Source organism: Nesoenas mayeri, assembly GCF_963082525.1.
Source record: "Nesoenas mayeri genome assembly, chromosome: 1".
Lineage (NCBI taxonomy): Eukaryota > Metazoa > Chordata > Aves > Columbiformes > Columbidae > Nesoenas > Nesoenas mayeri.
In genome coordinates this window covers 81,284,443-81,305,139 of record NC_137541.1, presented here as the reverse complement: position 1 = coordinate 81,305,139, position 20,697 = coordinate 81,284,443, and the positions used below count along the sequence as shown (strand labels likewise).

Genomic DNA, 20,697 nt, shown 5'->3' with positions numbered 1-20,697 from the left:
AGTATCTTTATGCAAACCCTTTTGAAAAGTCTTGACTTACAACTTTTGTCTTTCCACAGGGATAGATAGGCTTGATTCTCTAGACAGTTCCACCTCTTCTGTGGCTACCTATAACTGTATAAAAAGCTGTCCAACCAGACATCCTTACTCTTCTACATCTGTGGCAATTTGTGTTTGATAGGCTTTTGGTGTTACTTCCTCACAGAGGCAAATAACCATATGAAGTACTAAGCAGTGGAGAATAAAGTTGTAAGCAGTTGCTACAAGATGGCTGTTCCTCAAAGAAGAATACTGTTAATATACCCATTTATTATCCCAACCTTTGGATGTGGTTCTACATAGTGCCAGTCTGATCTTCACACTTCACAGCCCAAAGAGATGCAACACAACTGGTGGGAGATGAGCACAATCTGAATTAAAGTCTTTCAGGCTCAGTTACATAGTTAGTATACAGTTAATAAGCCAAGTAACAAGGCAAAATTTGATAGCTGGCTTAAATTAGATGCATAGGGGTGCAGACGAGAGGATTAAAAAAATGGACACCTTATATTGCAGGCACAAAAATCCAGTAAAATGTACTTTCAACTGAATGTGCCAGACAGAGTCACAAAAAATCTGTGCTAGTTTAAACCAAAGAGTGCTTCAAGCAACATCTGCAAGTTTAAACAGCTGAAAATTATGGCCTTTTGGTATGGTAGAGGCCATTCACATCTGATTTACATTTGGACTTAGATTTTAAATACTTGCCTTTGCATGGATTCAGTTCCTCTTTAGTATAAAACAGAATAAGAGGAACTACTTGAATTTAAATAAGACCAAAACAAAAATGTAAACAAAAGCTAAAAACTACTCATAACTAAATCAATAGTAATATGGTTATTTTTTTAGTTTGATTTCCTAACACATAGACTCCCATTTCCCTAAGTACAGTACTGCACTTTTAGTGGGAAATGCTGAAATGTCACTGGACTAGATGATTATTTATTGATGAATTCTGCAGTTTCAGAGGGTCTGGAAAAGCAGCTGAACTTCAGCTCTGTTGAAATCTGTGTCTTCATGGCTAAACACTCCAATAAAAAGACCTATATTTTGTGCATACTTCTCTAAGCACTCATAGGTTTGAAAAAAATAACAACAAGGAAGGACAGTTTGGAGTAAAAGCACACAATGCACCAATCTGGTGAAAGATGTCAAATGAACTTTCTGGTAAAACACAGCAGCCTCTACGTGTATTCAGTCCTTGAGAACACCAGTTGTCATGGTTGTTGATGGACTGAGGACTGAATCTTACTTTCCAACAGCTATTGAGCAGCTGGCTGGCTGGAAATGATGTTTAGGCACTACTGAGTTGCAGGGGATTGGAGCCAGCCTTATAGAAGCAGAACGCACTGTCGGTGCCAATACCCACAATCATCTAGTCCTTTGGAGTTTGCCGCCTTTTTTTTTTTCTACCCTCCCGCACCCCCTTCCCCCACATTAGCCAGAAGCAGTGTGGCTAGATACATTTTATAACAGGAAAAAATCTGACCCCATGTTACTCAAAAAGGTGGTGTGGTTTGCCTTTTCTATTTTTTTAATTGTAAAGCTTTGATCATTTTTAATTAAATGTGCTCTGCCTGCCTTGTCACTACTCCAAGTGAATATGGTCTAAAATGCTACTCTGGCTTAGCTGCTGATCTTTGTAAGCATCTTATTAATTGCCTGCTTGACATGGGTAGTGGAGCTTCGTCTCCGAGTCTTGCCCTGGACCATCTTTCGACGCCGTACCTCACGACAGAGCTCATAGAAGGCCTCCATAATGTTGCCCTCTCCTGTGCAAGCAGAGCACTCATAAAAAGCACATGCTAGTTCTGTGGCCAGCTTTTCACCTTCTTCTGTGCTGACCTGCCTGGAGTGATCCAAGTCTGCTTTGTTCCCCACCAGGATCAGGGTGACATTTTTGGGTTTTTTAACTTCATCCAGCAAGTTCTTAAGTGGCAGCACTTCCTCAAAGCTGCCTCTGTCTGTGATGTCATAAACTAGCACAAAGCCTTCACCCCATCGCACATGTCCTTCTTTCTGAATAGCGTCCTCCTGTTTTGAAAAAACAGACACTAGCCTCAGGAATTTGATTAATGAAGAAGACACCAGGTCACCAAATAGACATTGGTTCTCCAAAGCCATGTACATCTGCTTTACTTGATACTTCACGCACATCCCCTTTTTTATCATGCAGCCTAAGAGATCTACTCTATCAAGGTGTCTTGGGCTGCCTGTGGGCAAGCTGGTAGCAGGCAACTAGAACAGAGTGTCTGCTCAATGATACACAGCACACAAACCACACAGTACTGTGCAGCCTGAGCATCCGCCATGTTTTGAAAGGAAGGGAGACCTGGCTATGGCAAACCTGCTCTTTATTTTGGTGGGAATCATTGACTGAGGCTGTCAAACTTCACCACTTGAATGCAGAAATAGACTATGACTTCATGCATAGTAATAATGTGTTGCTGGGTTGGCCTTCAATCATGGAATGAAAATAAAATCATTTTGACCCCAGCATAAACCCTGACTTCGTTTGTTCTTCCAGTATTCAAAAACTCTTAAGCAGGGTCCCTTGCAGAAGGGTCTGGATCCAGCATGCTGGGTCCAGCTGCAAGCTGATGGTGGTAGAGGACGGAGAGCTCTGCACAGAAGCAAATCTCTGTCCCTGGAAGTGGAGCACACCTGCCACCCACCACATTGCTGCCACCACCACACTATCTGAGCCAAGATATAGGATAATAGTACGTGTACCCACGCACCTGACCAGCTGTATCTAGTATCTCCATGGAAACCACTTCATCATCAATGGTAGCTTGGTGACGATACGTAGACTCTAAAATAAGAACACATTTTGTGAAATATACTAAAAGAAGGTGTAGGGGGTTTTGGTTGGTTGGTTGGGTTTTTTTGTATCTTCCTTACAGCTATCCCTGCACAAGACCTGACATGTGACATACAGCTTCCCTAAATTTTATTTCTTGGAGCTCTTCCAGCCATTCTGGACCACACTCAAGTCTTCCTTTCTACAATGGTCACTGTTTTACCTCTCCCCATATGTCACAACTCTTTCTCTCCCATGTCTTATACCTGCAAAGGCTGTGACTTTGGATCCTGCACTCTTTGCCCAAAAAAAGGACAGAGTTTCCTGTGGCAAAGAGCTCTGCAAGGCTGCAGCCCATTTTCCACATTTACTCATAGGGAAGGCTGCCACCTATGAAACTAAAATACCACTACTCTCAAAGTATCCAGCTCAAAAGTCTGTCACTGCTTAGGCTGAAGTCTGACAAGTTTAAAACCAGTATGGTTTCAAATCAAGGAAAAAAACAACTAAGCTGAGGCCTTATACTATGATAAAATTACAGAACAGTTAGCTGTTTTAGGAATGTCTCTTTGAAACATGCTGAAATCATTACACTCCCCTCTTCTAACAAGGGCTCAAGCAGTGATTTCCCTGTGTATGATTTATAAGGATAACCACAGTGGGTATTAAGTATTCACACTATGCTACACGATAAAAAGAGAACATATTTGCTGTGTCCTAGGTTCTGGAACCAAGCAACTAAAAAGAAAAGTAATGACAAAAGGACTTATTTTATCTTAATGAGCTGATAAGTTCAATTTGATAGCATTTGACCTAAAACTTGGAAAATTATCTGTGCTAACATTCAGATTTATTACTGTTGCCAGCTCACAGATGTCCTATATCAAAAGGCAAATGTGTATGCTGTAAAACTGTGGCCAGTGACTATGAATACTCTGCATTGTCAGAGACACAGTTCTTTTATTCGGTGCAAATCTCTTCTATAGGAATGAAGGATATATTTAAGAAAACACATTTTTTTAATTTGAACTTCTGAAAGGACTCCTTTGGTGAATGTAATTGTTTATTACATACTTCAGAATGTCACCTCTTCATAGTGATGAATGTTTCAATGCTGTCAGTTTCGTAAGCACTCTCTTCCCAAACCAAAAATATCAGTTCCCTCCTGTCACACCTTAATTGCTTTAAGTAGCCCAGCTGCCTCTAATAGGGACAAATGGTCAACTTTATTAGGCAGATGGCAAGTTACCTTGCTGTAGGGTTTCAGGCAATGAAGACTAGGTTTTTTAAAGGCTCTAAATACCTCTTCTGTTTAGTATTGCAAGGTTCATGAAGGAGTTGTATCTCTGTAATCCTGAGGTTATATCTATACATATGAGTAAGATTTATCTAAGTCTTTCAGTGATGTGTCTTATCTGTCCCTTTGGTTCACCCTCCTAGCTGCAGCAGTTTCCCCAGGAGAACGCAGAGAAGGCAGGAGCTCTAGTTTGGTGTGGAAGCTGTGGTGATAACCCTTCAACCAGTTATTTCAACAGCTAAAATGTTCAGTGCTAGGCTGAAACTCCCTGTGCAGCACTTGATGTCCAAGGTCATTTAAGAACTTAGATTTTGTTTCTTTTGGGGAAGAAGAGGTGGCTCTCTAGGTGAGTAATGTGATATTAGTTCTTCCTTGTTTAGGCATTGGAATGCTTAAATACCCTTAACCATTTGGCCCTGCTTGACAAGTAGCTGCTGAGAATTGGTTCACACAACTTGAGAAAGCGCTCACCCTACCGCATTTGCAGTTTATCTGTGAAATGTCCTTCTTAGGAGGCAGAGTGCAGCAGTCTGTACAGCTGTTATCTGTGAAATGGGAGAATAAATCTCAAGGAGATTTCTGCTTGTTGCAGAAAAGCAGCATGATTCTTAGATGATACGTGAGTTTTTAAATAGTACTCTGGTGGCATTTTATGCTGCAAGTTTAACTCATTTTGGCTGCTCATGTTGGGATGGAATTTTATCTTGGAAGAGTAGCACTGATTTGAGTCAGATTAGTGTAAATGTATCTTAGTAAATGTGTGTCTGTTCCTGTGCTTTGGAATGTGTGGTATCTGGGTGAATTTTCATGAAGAGTGTAAAACAGCTGGACATTTAAAGCAGTTTTTGGTGTCATTACAGATATGGCTTCTCCTTCAAGGGAACAGAATCATCTGAAGAATTTGGTCATCTTACTGCTATAAGCCCTGAAGTTGTGATTTCCAATTTGTTCACATCTATCCCACTTCACAAATACATTGCCTTGCTTTGAGATTTATTAATGTCATTTTCCCTGTGGCACTTTTTTTTTTTTTTTTTTTTTTGAGACATGCAGCTAGAGAGACATTAGTTGACTTGAGATACCTCCTAGGTCACTAAATAAAATCATTAGCAACACAGGTGTCTGTGTCTCAGCTAAGCAACCTTGACTCCTATTGGAGCTGATGAAGTAAAATAGGTGCTGGATATAGCTCATTTGATCTCCTAGGATAAATCACACTCCAGAAGTACTTTAAAGTCTAATGTTGGTCAGATCAATCCAGGCTGTAAATATCTTATGCCTGCATCATCACGGTCATGTAGAGAGAGTAAAGCGTAACACTGTACCAGTGGCTACCTAAATGACTAGAGGCAATTTTCTGAATTTTAGATTGTCATTTGCACCAGGTGGCACCTGTATATTATATTTATATCTATATGGCTACTATCTCATGGAGGGAAAAGAAATCTCAGGGCTGTGTTTTGCTCTTCATAGACTCAGTGTCAAAACTGCTAACCTCAAAACAGAGTTGTGGAGCTGCTGCTGTTGACTTAGTTGTGGTGTGCCTTACACAGCTAGTGCTATGGAAATAGTCATATCTGGTGGTTTGCCCTGCTTCAGTATAAGTAAATCTGACCCTTTCTTGTTGGTTTGGGAGTGCGCTGTGCTTCTGTTTATATTCCCAATAACTAGATGAAAGGTGCTGATGATTGTGGCTTTGAAAGCTGATGTCAGATTTCAGGGTCCCACTTGGTTACAAAGCTGCAATCCTCCAGCATCCTTGCTGTGCAAAGCACTCTTGGTTCTCACAGTTCTACCATTTCAAAAATTTACATTTATTCCAGAAACTTTTAGAGCTGTCAAAAGGCACGAGAAACATGTTGGAAAGTGGTAACAGTTGGTTTAGTTTTAAGTCTACAATATATTGTAACAATAGTTTGTTAATAGTAGCTGGAAAAAAAAATTCAAATTACCACAGCTGCTGAATAATTATGGAAATAATCTATTTTTTGAAGGGGGGGAGGTGGGGAATGCTCCCCTGGGGCTCTATGTGTTGATAAGCATATTATAATACCAATCTCCCTATTCTTCTAAACAATATGATTTTTAAAAATGCAGGAAAAAGAACTACTAAAATTTTACCTAGAGAAAACATTGAACCCCGTGATCCATAGACTGTCCATGGATGTGATGTTCGGTTACACCTTGACCACATCGTAGCCTTGTGCTATGCTTATTGTAACACAGTTAATAGAGTTTTGGCCTATAAGACTTAGTTGCTCATTTATTAAACCCATTTGTCCAGGACTGTCCTGATCTATTGAATATATCTATTCCAAAATATTATATTTTCTAAAGAAAAACTGTCTTCTGAGAAGTAATTGCTAGATCTTGATTTATATTTGCAGTGATGTAAAAAAACTGTTTTCAGTACTTGTTTATTTTGAACAGGCAAAAAATTTGGGGGCTATGTCACAACTCTGGAATTAAATATTTGCATTGTAAGGGTTTATTGCTTTTAGGAAAACACTTGTAGGTAAATCAGCTGAGATGGAGCAATGACATAAACCATTTAACATGTAAACTTAAGTAACAGATTGGTCTCTCTTGTTTGATTTTAAGTACAGAGGGACCCAAACTCAGAATTTTAGTTAATTTTTGTCAAGAAAGGTTAATAAAACAAACTTATAAAAATGCACTAAGAAACTTGGGTCTCATGGTGACTTTCAGACAGTTGGATCTGTGAACTGAAAGAGACCTAGACAAAAGAGCTTTTGTGTAATAATTATAGCTGAGTTTCCAGACGAAAAACCTACAGCTAATAGTCATGAACTTCTAAGCTACGTTTTATGGCAATGCAGCAGTATTTTTAAAAGACTAAAATTTCCCATAATTATCTCTGATTACATAATAAAAGTTCCTTTTTTTTTTTTTTTTTTCCTTAAATAAACTCCTTGCTCATTTAGACTCCTGTAAGCTTTGACATCCATCAGGATGGCACCTGTCTCTACCACATTTGAGAACAGTGACTTTGACAGCTTATTTGTAAAACAATTTACGTCCATTACTAACCCTGGTGCTGTTTGATATGCTCTCCAGAGACTTCCTTCAGCCTGCCTTTGTGAAATCTGTCTCTCTCTGCATTTCCTTGCTGCTTCAGGAACATTCCAGCTTTTAGAAAGCTGTAAGTTGAATGTACCTTCCTGACTTGGAAAGTCTCCCCTGCCTTCTTCCTTCCCCTGCCCTAGCTCTTCTCAAAACTCAACGGAATGTATTTTTGTTGCTTGCATCTGGTTGTTGCTTACTCCATCAATTATTTACCTCACAAGAGGGTTTTTATTCTGCAACCATCTGTGGTTTTACAGTAAGCACAGTACTGTCCTTGTGTATTTAGAACATATTTCTAATGCTGATGCAGCGTATCCCCACACATCTCTCTATTAACTGATATTACAGACCCCAAAATAAGCACAGTTATTTATCAGTAATACCATCAAATGATATGCCATGCATTGTTATTGCAATCATTATCACACATAAAGGAAGAAAAAAATATTCAAAAAAAAGTTACTGAAAAGAAACTATTGTGACTCTGGCACCTCTGATAATTGGAATTGGACTCATCAATGTCATGTTTCTGTGTGAGTAACCCCAAGACTCTGGAAATACAGAAGAAAAAGTTCCAGGAGGTTGTACAGTACCTGTGACATGCTTTATATGTATGACTACCATATTACATGAACATTCTTGTCAAGCTACAAATTTAAACCAAAATGTGTATGAAAGAATGTGGTATTTGCAGTGATATTTAATTGAACTCTAGGGACTCTAGCCTGCTCCACGTGCAGTCTGCTGTTGTGAATGCTGCTTTTGAAATTGATATGGTGAAGTTCAATGGAGTTTATTTTCTTACTTCATTTTTGGCTCTTTTGGCTGCTTTCTACAAGACTATATTTGCTGTAATCAGAGTTGTGATTGCAGTACAGCAGGTATTCCCAAACTAGTCAGATTAAAGCTGAGCATTAAAAAGTCATGTGGGAGGCACTGCAGGCAGTGAGTGTGTCTCACTGCTGAGCTGCTTTTAGTTGCCTGAAAAGGCCAATGCAAAGCTCTCAAATATTTCTGTCTTCTATAAATCCAGGTTGGGCAGAGGGCAGAGACCCTATTAATGCTGCTAAGGAGGCACAAGGCAGAAGAGCCAGTGTATGCTCTAGGTAGTCTGCAGGCATGTGCCTTTGCACAAGTCAAGCTGCAGGGGTGTCCCTGGTCCATCCAGACAAGCAAATTCTATTAGTAGGTGATCTTAGATTAAGCTCCAGGGGCTGTGAGGACTCATGGGGGCCATGGGATGCTCTGTGGAGCACAGGGACAAATGAAAGAAAAACCCAGCAACTGCAGTATGAAATATGGAGAACAAATTCAGAACAAATGAGGCTTCATTAGGTCTGCTTCTTAGTGAGCAGTTTGGGTTTTATCACGTTTTTCTATTCTTAATAAAGTGGGAAGGAAAATAGACGACTAGTGCATCCATAACTCCACTAGACTATGAAGTTCTCATCTTGCTATGGAAAGATCTGTTGCATCTTCAAAATTTGCTTTTTAGGTAGAACGCATGGGAGATATAAATCTAGTCTTGAGAAAAGCATTTTTTTTCTTGAAGTGTTGGTGTTTTCAATAAATAATATTTTGACCTCCAAACAGAAATCCAAGAATACAGTTCTCTTGAAGATACCTCTAAAAATAATGGGAAGTGTGTCTATTTGTTGGCTTCTGCTGCATATGATTTTTCTGCTCCTTGTGAACACTGGCTGTTTTTTGAGGAGAAGGGGAGTGGTGCTATATTTCCTTCCTTATCAGTTCTGTCCTCATCAAGCTTGTACTGAGATAGGCAGAGAAAATGTGCACAGATACCTGGGAACTGAATGAGTTAAGGCATGCTAAAACAGTTGATAAAAATAACCAACTAAGCTGAAGCAGTGGTAACTAGCAGGGGGAAAGCTTCAAGGCTTAAACTGTGTGGGGTTGTTGCTGTTTTTTAATTTTCTAATTTAAACTTTCCCATCAATGCTGAGCAGAGGCGTTAGTTCCTGGTGGGAATTATGCCTGTGACAAGTTTAATTCTAAATAAACCATTTTGCACCACGTTTTTTTGTTTGATTGTGGCAAAAAGTCTTTGTTAGCAAAGCTGTGAGTTTCACCTTATTTCTGCCAATATAAATGAAAACTACCCAGTGAGACTTTTCTCACACCTAAAATAAGCAAAGCAAAAGTCTGCTCTCCTGAAGGTGCAAAAGCAAACACTGGAAACTTCTTCTCATCTGGAGAACATTTCAGAATATGATGAGCAAGAAAAGCAGGGGCAAAATATTTTGCAGCTGTAGCTATAGCCGGAACAGCCCGTGCCATTCCTGGTATTTGTTGTCTGTTGAGCTACTGTAAAAAGGCAATCTTTTAATTACTGACATCAGGAACATCTTTATCTTGAGACTTGTATGAAAGAAATCAAACTACATTTTCAGATAACTGCGTCCCATGTTATTTTAAGAATCTTCTTCCGCTCCTCTCAATTACAATTTCATCATTTCGAGCCTTTGTTGAGCATGTTAGAAGCCAGTGTTGGGGGATTAAGGTGCTCTAGGTCATATCAGTCCATTTCCTTACAAACACCTCAGAAAAATTATGAATGTTTTCACAGCTTATTGCCATAATACATTCCATGTAAAATCCTACTGCTGAGTAATATAGTAAAAATGATATAGCATATTAAGTGAATATCAAGTTAAGGTTTCTACTGTTTTGAAGTGGGGAAAAATAAAAGCCCAGAAAGATACTTAATGAGGCACGCTCTCAGCTATTGAGGACTGAATCTATTAAGCCCTGAGGCAGAAGGAATGAGTAATTTTGTTAATGAAAATTTAGGATGTTGATAGCTAGACTCTGGCTTGAAAATAATGCTGTTTTCCAGCAATTTATTAAGTGTCTACACATTTGTCACAGTACTCCCTGAAAACAGGTTGGCAGCCATTCCTCCTAGCCCCAAATGGTTGGTTACCATTACATCTCACTTTGGCTGAAAGCCCGTGCTGGACCACATGTGCTATTGTGCTATTCCTAGCTTGTGCTTGGATAAGCTGAAGTTGTCAACATGGGTTTCAGATGAAATACACATCTTGTGATCTTCAGCAGCAAAAGCAAACCTGGGGAGAGCTGAGTGAACTAGAGAGAAAATATTGTCCTTGAGTACCTTGTATTTGGTTCTGAGGATCTGAGCTCTCTTTCATGGCTGCATTGGCACGAAGTTCGCCTAGAAAGATAGTTCTTGTATCTTTTCTTGCTGGAGTAAATTATTTTTAGTGAAGTCTTGCACAGCTATGCTGCTTCTGGTTCTCATCCGTTTTGATAGAAGCTAGTTTGGATATATTCCTACTCTGCTCTGTTGTTTATACCGATCTGTATATACCGGGTTCAGAAAAGAGACTAAGGCTAACAACATTCGCTAGGGTTGTAATGTTAATTACATGATGTATGCTACCTGCAAGCTTCCTTTGTGAGCCTTTAACTACACCGTTTTGCTAAAAGTAACCCCAGCTACAGATGTGGTTACACAGGCAAAACTACACTTGTAATGTAAAAATAATCTTCCTTGCAACAAGCTTTCCAATGGGAAAAGCCTTCTTGCCAATGTAAACAGTATCTTCACAAAGTGTTTTATGTTGTTCTTGCCACAGCAGTGAAATTTAAGCTGGTCTAAAGGAGACAAAGTTCTCTGCTCTCAGATAATTCAGGGCGCTAACAGATGTATCTCTCTCAGATCTCTCTGGTGTAGCTTTCCACAGTCCTTTGGCTGCTTCATGTCATGTTGCACAAGTACAAGGCTTTCATGAGTCTTTCATAAGTTAACAGGACAGCAATTTACACCACCTTATCTCCTATCATTGCTGCTTTACTAATACCTACACATTTTACTCATGCTGTCTTATGGGCTGAATGTATGTTCAATTAGGTAGCAGTTTATGGAAACAGCGCCTTTTTTTTCCCCTCCCAGCTGAAAAAGAGTGAACAAAAGCCTGAGTGACTTAAAGAAATTGTAACATAGTTGGACTAAATACTCTTTAAAAATGTGTGGCAGAATGCAAACCCCCTCTGTCCCCCTCCCTCCTTCAGTATGCAAGGAGTAGGCACATCTCCCTCCCTCTGCTACTTGAGGCTAACAGCTTCTTTTGTTTGGCCCCAGAGCACCCTGGCCAGGGCCATTAGAAGAAGGGAGTGCCGAGGCGCCAGTGAGCCGCTGGGCTCCTGCGGCTGGTGTGGGGGACGTTTAGAGGCTTCAGGGGCACCCACAGCCAGTGTGGGGGTGCAGAGAAGGTTCTAGAATGCCTACAGTCAGATCTGATCAGCCAATATAAAAACAGGATTCTCGTCAAGACTCCGCCCATTGTCGCGGGTCTCTCGGAGCACGAGCCAGATGCTGCCGCCTAGAGCCCCCCTCCCCGGGATGGAGACTCCGCTTGCCTGCCACCATGGGTGTGAGTAAAACTTCTCGCAGCATTGCGAGTACATTTATACTTTCCGTGCACATTTGCATGCGTAACTTTCCGTGCTCAATACGAGCACGTGTATAAATTATTTCCTCACACAATCGCGAGTGTATTTTCCTTCCGTGCTTCCACATAAGCACGTGTAATATTCCATGCACATTTGCACGTGTAAGTAAATTAACCCTCGCAGGATTGCGAGTGTATTACAAATTTACCCTCGCGGAATCGCGAGTGTACACTTTCCCTATTCACTACGAGTACATGTATCTCTTTAAAAATAATCCCGCACCGTGTTCAGGCAAGTGTGTATTCGTCTTGGACTCAGGGCCGGCTCCGGCATTGTTTTGAGTGAAGCCATGTGCATGCACACTGTGGACCGCCTGTTGTATTAGTTGCTGCCCCTTAATAATTTTCCTCAACTGATATCCGAACCTTTATTTAAATCACTTTGGAGTGCTAAAACCCTGTTTCTCACCAGTTTAATAAAAGTTGTTTTGGACCCTGTTGTCCCTTAAACTAACCTCGCGGTACCTCCATGACAAAATGTCACTATTAAATCTAGTGGTCCTTGCAAAATTATAGTTTTTCTTAAGACTCATGTTTCTTTATGGTTACCTCTGCTTCTTCAAAGTAATGAATAGTCTTTTATCTATCCCATTCAAATTAAATGAACTCTTTTCTATCTCTCTTTGCCTTCACAGATGGGCCAATCTGTCATCCACTGTTCTGCCAGTTATCTGCTCAGAGACAGTTTTCCTTTCAGAGGATTAGCAAAGTTGTATGAAATACGTGAACAGCTAGAGAAAGAAATCTAGGGGTAGTGCAAGAAAGCCAACTGACTTTTAGAAAGGTCAGCAAAAATGTTAACTCCTTGGTTACTGTTATTTGCATAAGTAGGCTTTTGTTTAAAATTCAGTCTTTGAAGGAAGGCTTGGTGTTTCCGTACACCTTTGGTATGAGTGTTTTAACTCCGTAAGTATTAGTTACTTAAAGGATTTAAAACGCTTCTAAGAGATGAAGGATTTTATAAGTTTGAAGCAAAGGCAGAGAGATTGCAGGCAACAAATCAGTGACAGAATCAAGAAAATATCTGAGGAACCCGTCTCCTGCACTTCCTTGGGGTTCTATTTGTTTGTTTTTCTTCCCTGTACAGCAAAAAAAAGGGCATTTTAAGTTCCTGCACCTCAAAGCACCTGATTCTCCCAACTGTACATAAAAATGTTAATTCATAACTAATTACACAATCTAGTTCATAATCCCCTCTTTTATGAATCTTGAATATCCCGGCTCTCTTTCTACTTGGGCAAATTGTCCTGATTATGGTAGAACAATGAATATCTTCTCAGTGAAATACTGTAAAATTTATTTTAAAAAGCTTTCACTTAGCTATAGCTAGAATTTTCTTCTTTCATCACATGGTCCAGGACATTCTCCCTGCCTGTCATAGCTTATGGAGGCAGGTAATTTGCTGTTGCCCATGAAGTATTATTCTGCAGGCCATCAGTGCTGTCTGTCTGCTGATGTGATGGCTCTTTGGGCTTCATTCTCCTTTCCCCACCCCTGTCACCCCCTCAGGAAAAAAATAAATTGACCTGTTCCCTTGATGACTTTGATTCATCACCTCCAATTTTAAAATCAATTAAATATAACTTTTATTTTTGTTTGATGGCAAGCCACAGTATCTCTCCAGCTTTGAGGTCAGGTGAAGACACCCTAAATTCCAGGCACTGCTACTTGCTCATAGATGAAATTGCTGAGATTCAGACTGTTATTCCTGTTTACTAGCACTGAGGGGAGCAGCTACTCCCAGCAGCCTTGAAAATCACAGTGTGAAGCCCTGGGTCACTGAGGTCCATGGGAGTCCCACAATCAGGCCAACTAAAGGTCTTTGCACCTCTACCTTGAACGTCATCCCCATAGAATATGTCTATTCCTGAGATGATGCTGGCTGGCAGATGTTGTGCATTTTTACACTTCCATTGTTGCAGCAGCAGCCAAGTTGATGAAGCCCTGAGAGGTCCACTTGCAGTGGCACTGCTGTGAGACCAGTGGCTTGCCAGCTGCAAACTCTCCCTGAGCCAAGCCACCTTGGTGGCAGGCAAAGTGTCAGCCTACTGCCACCCAGTTCCTGGCAAGCGCTGCTGAAATGGTACATAGGAATGCTGGTTTCCTGCTGCTTCTATGAATCTCTCAAAAGAAAGATTTATCAACAGAAATATAGTATGAATTTCCAGTTGTGTATTCAATCTACCACAGATGTGTTGCTTATCTTCATGAAGCACTTCTAGGCTGTGGCTTAAATGGTGCCCTAACCAGGCCAGGTATTTTTAAGCCTTCTACCACAACACTGTATTTGCTTATTAATTTGCAAATTGTGTTCTATTTAAAAAAAATAAAAACATTAATGAATTTTGGTGAAATTCATATGGTAACCCGATCCCCTTTCTCAGTACATATTTAACAGCTAAAGAAGACTAGGTTTAATGCCAAAATAATATATTCAATATTTTGGAAAAAAAGCATATATATTTATTTAAAATATGCACTTCCAGGCCATTTCTACATAGAGCTCTCTCATTGAACATTCTAATTCTGTTTCATGCATGACATAGGTGTGTGATTTACTATAAAGACTGAAAGTGGAAATTCATTCACAGAATGGTCACGGAATTACTGGGGTTGGAAGAGACCTCTAGACACCATCTATTCCAACCCACCTGCTAAAGCAGGTTCATCTAGAATAGATGGCAGAAGACCACCTTCAATCACGAGATTCACCTCAATAATGCCAGGTAACCACTTAGCCAAAGGGATTAGGCACTTTAAAAAAAAAAAAAAAAAAAAGAAAAACACACCAAGTTGTTGACACTGACTTGCCAGTTAAGCAGAAATGATGGATAGGTCAAGACTGGTGGTTAACATTCCTCAGAAAACGACCTTTGCTGCAGTTGTTACCCCTTGGCTTAGAAAAATAAAACAAAAAGCACGGTGCTATGTACTTTCATGAAGATGCAGCTGTCCTACTCATGCTTGCACAGACCCAACATCATGCACAAAAGTGGCAGAACTGCAAAGCCCTGACTTCAGCAGCAACCCCATGTGCCAAAGCTTGCAGGATTCAGTGATGGTCTTCCTGCCAGAAAATGTTATTTTGTGGTTTGTAATTTGGCTCTTGAAGACAGAGCGGTATATCCAGATGCTGCTAAAAATATGGTCCTTCATTTCCTTCTGGCAGGTTAGAGCAGTAAAGACTGTTTATAAGGTGTGATTTTTCCTTTCCAGTGAAAATGTGCTACCCTTGAATTAAAAGAGAACAAGGTTTTATAGCCTGATGCTTAGCTTAGCATAATGTTGAATTTCCATCAGACCTTATACAGCTTGGTGACAGCTGTCCTAAAAATAGGAATTACCTGAGGATTCCTTACATCAGCAGGCTAATGGGTGGTTCAAAACTTGACATAAGGAATAAACTATAAATATGACATTTTTGTCACAGCCCCAGTAATTTTTACCAGAACCTCCTGTTGCTTAGTAGCTACATAGTTTGCATGTGTTTTACCCCTGCCCTTTCAAAATTATTTGACAAAACTGCTTATTCTCCCTGTAAGGAAAATGGGTCTGACTGACACAAACTTTTTATATTGGTAGAATATGTAGATATCCCTCTTTCCATCCAACTGCCAGTCCATGACTGCTAAGAAAAAAAACCATGCATTCCACTAAAACTTTTCAGTAAATTAAGCTTGGAGATGCTAACAGGCAACTGGACACTAAATCATGATCATGATAAAGACAGAAATGCTTTCTTTCAAGCACTGTTTCTCAAAGCTTTTGAAGCTATGGTCCCTTTCTGATTTATCTCTGAAGGTCTGAATAGTGGTTAGAATTTCAAGAGACTTTTTTGATTTTTCTTTCCAAACTTCAGAGCCTCCTTTGAATCCCATTGTGATCCATAGTTTGAAAATAGAATACTTTAAAAAAACAATCTCTGATGGGCAGCTTCCACCAGAGATTATTGTGATTAAGAAATAACTTACTGCCAAGAGTTTATTAGTTTTTTAATTTCTCAATCCTTTTCCTCTGAGCAACTTAAACCATTTAGCTTCACAATAACTGTAATACATAACTTAGGCTGCTATCCTCTAAACTAGATGAGAACATAGATTTCAGTAAGTCAGAAGAGATTTAATTTTTGTTTTATTGAGATGGGACTGTTGTCTGCATTAAAGCTTTCTGTGTCGCAAACAGAAGATTATTAGATTCCTGAGGGGCATGGTTAATTTGCAGTTGTATTCATTTGTAAAGCAGAAACAAACGTGAAGTCTTGCATACATAAAGGGCATGGGGCCTTCATAAGGGTGCAAAAAAATACCTTGCAGCTTGCTAATATAGTTTGTATTTAAACAAGGCAACAAGGATAATTTTGCATATGCAGTGTTCCTGTAAGAAATTAATGAATTTGGACTACACTGATGCAAAACACTTTATATAGTTTTATTGTCAAGTTCTTAAAATGATGTAATAGTGATAGAGATGTAAAGAACTGATACTAATAATACTAATAGGACATTATAATGAATATTTCACTGTGCAGTACAAGACAGGTGACACGTAATTCACTGATTAATATATTGATATTAGGCAATAGAAGAATGCTTTTGAGTTCAGGTTGATCTGAGAATTATTTTCCCAGGATGAGATTTCTGATACCTTAACAGATGAAAATACTTAGTACTATACTGGATACTTTGCTTTGTTGAAAGGGCTGCCTGGGTTTTGCAATAAATGGATTAAACTTCATCTTTTGTTTCTGCTGTGCAAGCTTGATTTGTTTTCTGCTTCTTTAGTGAGACCTCTTAGAAAAAGAGCCTTAAGAAAGAAATAGATATTTAACTGTATGATCTGTATTTGAGCCTCCAAAGAAAGGTTAGGAATGAGATCTCAACAGATTGCCAGAGAAAAGGAAATTTCATGCGCAAATCACTGAGGTATTGAAGGTGCCTTCTAAAATGTGACTCATCTCAGACTTCTTGGCATGAGTTTTCTCTGGTGCAGGGCATTCAAGTATAGGGTGTTTAAAAAAGATGAACCCAATTTGAAATCACTGTATCTCTGCAACCATGAATCGTCCATGAATGAAACTCTTACTGCTTGAAAAGTCAGGGCATAGAGTTGTTTGTTTGTTTGTTTGTCTTTTTAAAAAGGCTACTAAAACTTGATAACTCAGTAAAAACCATTTGTAAATTTTTGTGTAATTGTAACATGCTGCCATTGTGAAATATACTGCTTTAAAATTGGGTCCATCTTTTTGAAATGCCTTATATATGCTAACTTAGCAAAAACTAAGAAACTGGACCTTGGCCCAAACTTTAAAGCAAGGCCTCTAATTCAGAGAAACAGTATGACATCTCTTTCTGACAGATCTGTGTCAGCTTCTCAAAAAAATTCGAGGGGAAAAAAAAAAAGGTACGTAATTTTTTTTTCCCCTTGAATTTTTTGAGATCTGTATCCCAGCCATCTTATTCTCTAGCAACTGATGTTTGGGTTACCCAAAAGCAGAAAACTGATCTCACACTAAATAATTTTCAGTGTGAAATACTAATGTAATTGCTTTCAATGGCAAAATTCCCACTGACTTCTGTGTGGGCAGAAATGTGCCTCATATATTAATTCTGCTTTCATCCTTGTTACTGCTTCTCTGTTCTGCCATCTTAGGTAATAATTTGTTTCAGCTTTAAATGGCCATAGAGAAGATTTTTTACAGCAAATTTAAAGGTTGACTGAGGCTTGGAATTTTAACTCTATGAATTTCCATTACTTCAACTGTGCAATTATATACAGCATTCCATGTGTACAGAATAAAGTGCAACCTACCTAGTGTTGGGTCATACTCCCAGATGAACCGTTTGGTCAGGAAGCGTACAACGAGAGCTGGAGGAACAAAAAGATTCCAGGTGAGATGTGTAAGTCATCAACTCATCTGGTTTTACAAGCAAACTTCTCTGTGTGAATGGGCATATTGCAGTTCCCCTGAACTGTGAGCAGAAATCCAAGGTTGCTCATTGCAGCAGTTGAGACCTTTTCACTGTTGTGAACCCCTTTACACTTTTGGAAGGGGGGAAATAAGATGAAAAAAGAACCCCAAACATGTTACAGCATTAATCATTCATTCATGTAACAATGCAGGACAAAGAACACCAGGAGGTTTTCAATGGTAGTCGCTCACTTGTTTCCACTTTTTTGTTTTGGTCACGATAGCTTCTGTCTTTAAAAAGCAAAACCAACCATTTTCAGTGCTATGAGCAGATGATCATTGAAAAAAAATACTGTTTTGGATCCTTGAGATTTCCCATAACGAGTGGAAAAAAGCTTGGCAGTTTTTTATTCAGGATGCTTTGAACCATCTGACCTAGTGGTATTGAAAATAATTTAATTTTTGAAAACTTTCCCTTCAGATTTTAAACCTTGTAAGGTAAACATAATTGGCTAAATAGCTTCCTTCTGTGTTTTGACATGCCTTCCTTGCAACAATTTACTTCCATGTTTTGCCTACTTGTCACTTGAAGCAATCAGCTATAATATTTTAAAGCAATGGTCAACAAGTGCTATTCATGAATTTGCAGAAGTAGAAATAAAGCTTTAGATTTTTAGAGCACTGGATAACAAGTTATCCGTTTCAGTTTATGGGCTAAGATCTTGCTACTTTTGTTCTTACATTTAATTTTTTCTACCTCTCCACTTCCTTTAAAAAAAAAAAAAGTAACTTTTAAAGTCTTTGTCAGGATATTGATTATATTCTAATTTAAAATTAAGCAGTACCTTGAATTTGTGGTGGTATAAACAAAGCATTCACCACTGCCAACTATTAAAAACCCTTTCTGCATTTCCAAAACAGAGGTAGAGGCATCAGTGCAGTAGCTATGACTGCAATGATTTCAGCTATAGGAAAAATTTTGCTTGTTGTCAACCCTATGAGATTGTTCTGTTTTTCTTTCAGTTGCAGAAGGGAAGTAAAATGTGACAGCTAAACCCAGTTCTGATCCTTTTCAAAATTAAAGCCACCAGAATCCCCCACATCCCAGATTTCTGTGCCCAAGAGTAGGACAAGGCAACACTCTGCAGAATAAATAAAATTAATCAAGCTTTGCTTAATTGGAACCTGGTTTTTAAATACAATCAGAACATTAGTTTCCAGGAATATTTAACTATGCCTCACACTTGAAGGGGTAACAAGCTGATCCTGAGGAAATGAGAACACTACACAAGAAGCATTTTTATATTGGTGTTATGATTTTGGAGGCAGCCTAAATGAAGGAGGTGAGAGGACAACAAGCAATAAGAATGAAAGGTTGAACTAAACCACAATTGTTGAGATGAGCCTGGGAAAAAGGAGGTACGCCTCTGCATGCTGGATGAAATGGTACAGGCACTGAGTGCTACAGAGATGAAGAAAAAGAGATCACAGATATGACCTCTGGTGAGGCAGAAAAACAGTAGATTGTATTCATCTCCAGTAGGGAGGCCTGTATGCAGAAATAACAAATAATCACATATGAAGGAGAAACCTGAAGAAAAGAAAGGAAGGGTGGGAAGTGGCTGCCACATGCAGGACCAGATGGCAACTAGTCTCCCTTGCTAGCAGGTCTCAGTGGGGAGCACAGCAAGCCCAGTGAGTCGCTTGCCAGGCACTGCCAGCTCTTGCGTAAGACTTGCTTGCGTCTGGTGAAGGGAAAAAAGTGTCACTTCAGCACTCTAGGTGACTAAGAAGTGTCAGCTTCAGACCCAGGTGCTCTGTGCCATTTTTGGGGGCGTGCACATGGGGAGCCATGCAGAGCTGCTCTTCCTGCAGGGCTAGCTCTGCTCGGCCTCTCCACTTCTGGCCTGGCCTATTCTCTCCTGCTCTCCTTCATGGCAATGGTCACAGCCCATCCTATGGAGCTTCTCACTTCCACACTATTTCACAGGGCTGAAGATTAGATGTTTAAACTATTCCAGCTGAGGTAAACTGTGAGGTAAAAAGTCCTGCTGAAGACATCATCATGGATGGAAAATAAGCAACAGAGATCTTCTTGTAGTATAATGACATCCATATTAGGACCATGACTTCAGAAGTTACTTTGTCTAAGAATTGCCACATTAACTCTGAGAGCCAAGGAGAGCATTTCTGCATAGGCTAATATATATATATATATATACATACATATATATATATATATATGTATATATATATATATATACAAAAAATATTATTTCCTAAGGAAAATACTCTTGATCTACTGTCTGTTCTGTTTATAACTATTGCAAACTATGTGGGATGGAAAATGTCTTCACTTTTGCCTCATTAGGGTTGCTTAGCCGATGAGCCCCTGACATCTAGTTGAGTACTAAAATGATGTATTTGACTTTGAATGTTTTCAGTCAAATCAGATAGCAATGAGAAGAGAGGTAGGAAGGGCATTCAAGTGCTTGGGCTGTCAGTTTGGAGACCAGCTTGCTGGCTTGTGCCAACTGCCCTAGTAGTGATCCCTCTAGAGCAAGGGTATTACTGTGGAGCCTTTTTGTTTATGCTGAGCTCATTTACTGCCAGATTACACCCCTTTTTTAGTAAAATAACTTCTGCCAGCAGAAGAACTGTAGCACTCAGACTTGTGCTGCTGTCATAAACGACACTTTGGGCAAAGCAGTAAAACTTCCATGTGTCCTTAGCAATGCTGCATACAAAGAGCTGAGATGGGCATTAATTCCTTCTCACTTAGCAAAGACGTATGCACCCTCTTTGACCTGGCAGCCTTAATTTAGTTATGCTTAACTCTAATACTAATAATAAGCCAAAAATAACCCAATATACTAAAACCAATAATCTGAATGCCAGGTTTTGATTCAAACTAAAATTGAGGTTGAGAATGTCTGAAATGCATTGTTTTCTGATTAAATTAGGTGACTAATTCCAATGTTCATATTAAAATGACCATTTCCAGTGCTCATTCTCAAAGAAAATGAAATGCATTTTGAAGGAGGGTTAAGACTGGAATTGATGCAGC

At 39.4% G+C, this 20,697-nt stretch overlaps 1 protein-coding gene across 2 annotated transcripts in view; it reads right to left on the bottom strand.

Moving 5' to 3' along the window:
• Nucleotides 1-1,665: 1,665 nt before the first annotated feature.
• The window catches only part of RERG (RAS like estrogen regulated growth inhibitor), a gene marked incomplete at both ends in the record, with an annotated part of 101,257 nt that continues 82,225 nt past the window's right edge, over nucleotides 1,666-20,697 (bottom strand). Inside the window, 3 exons of one of the 2 annotated variants that reach the window (XM_080363480.1) lie at nucleotides 1,666-2,073; nucleotides 2,781-2,854; nucleotides 17,531-17,587. In XM_080363480.1, the coding sequence (XP_080219606.1) occupies nucleotides 1,666-2,073; nucleotides 2,781-2,854; nucleotides 17,531-17,587 (539 nt within the window). The remainder of the gene's footprint in view (nucleotides 2,074-2,780; nucleotides 2,855-17,530; nucleotides 17,588-20,697) is intronic. The other variant, XM_080363481.1, reaches the window with a different exon arrangement.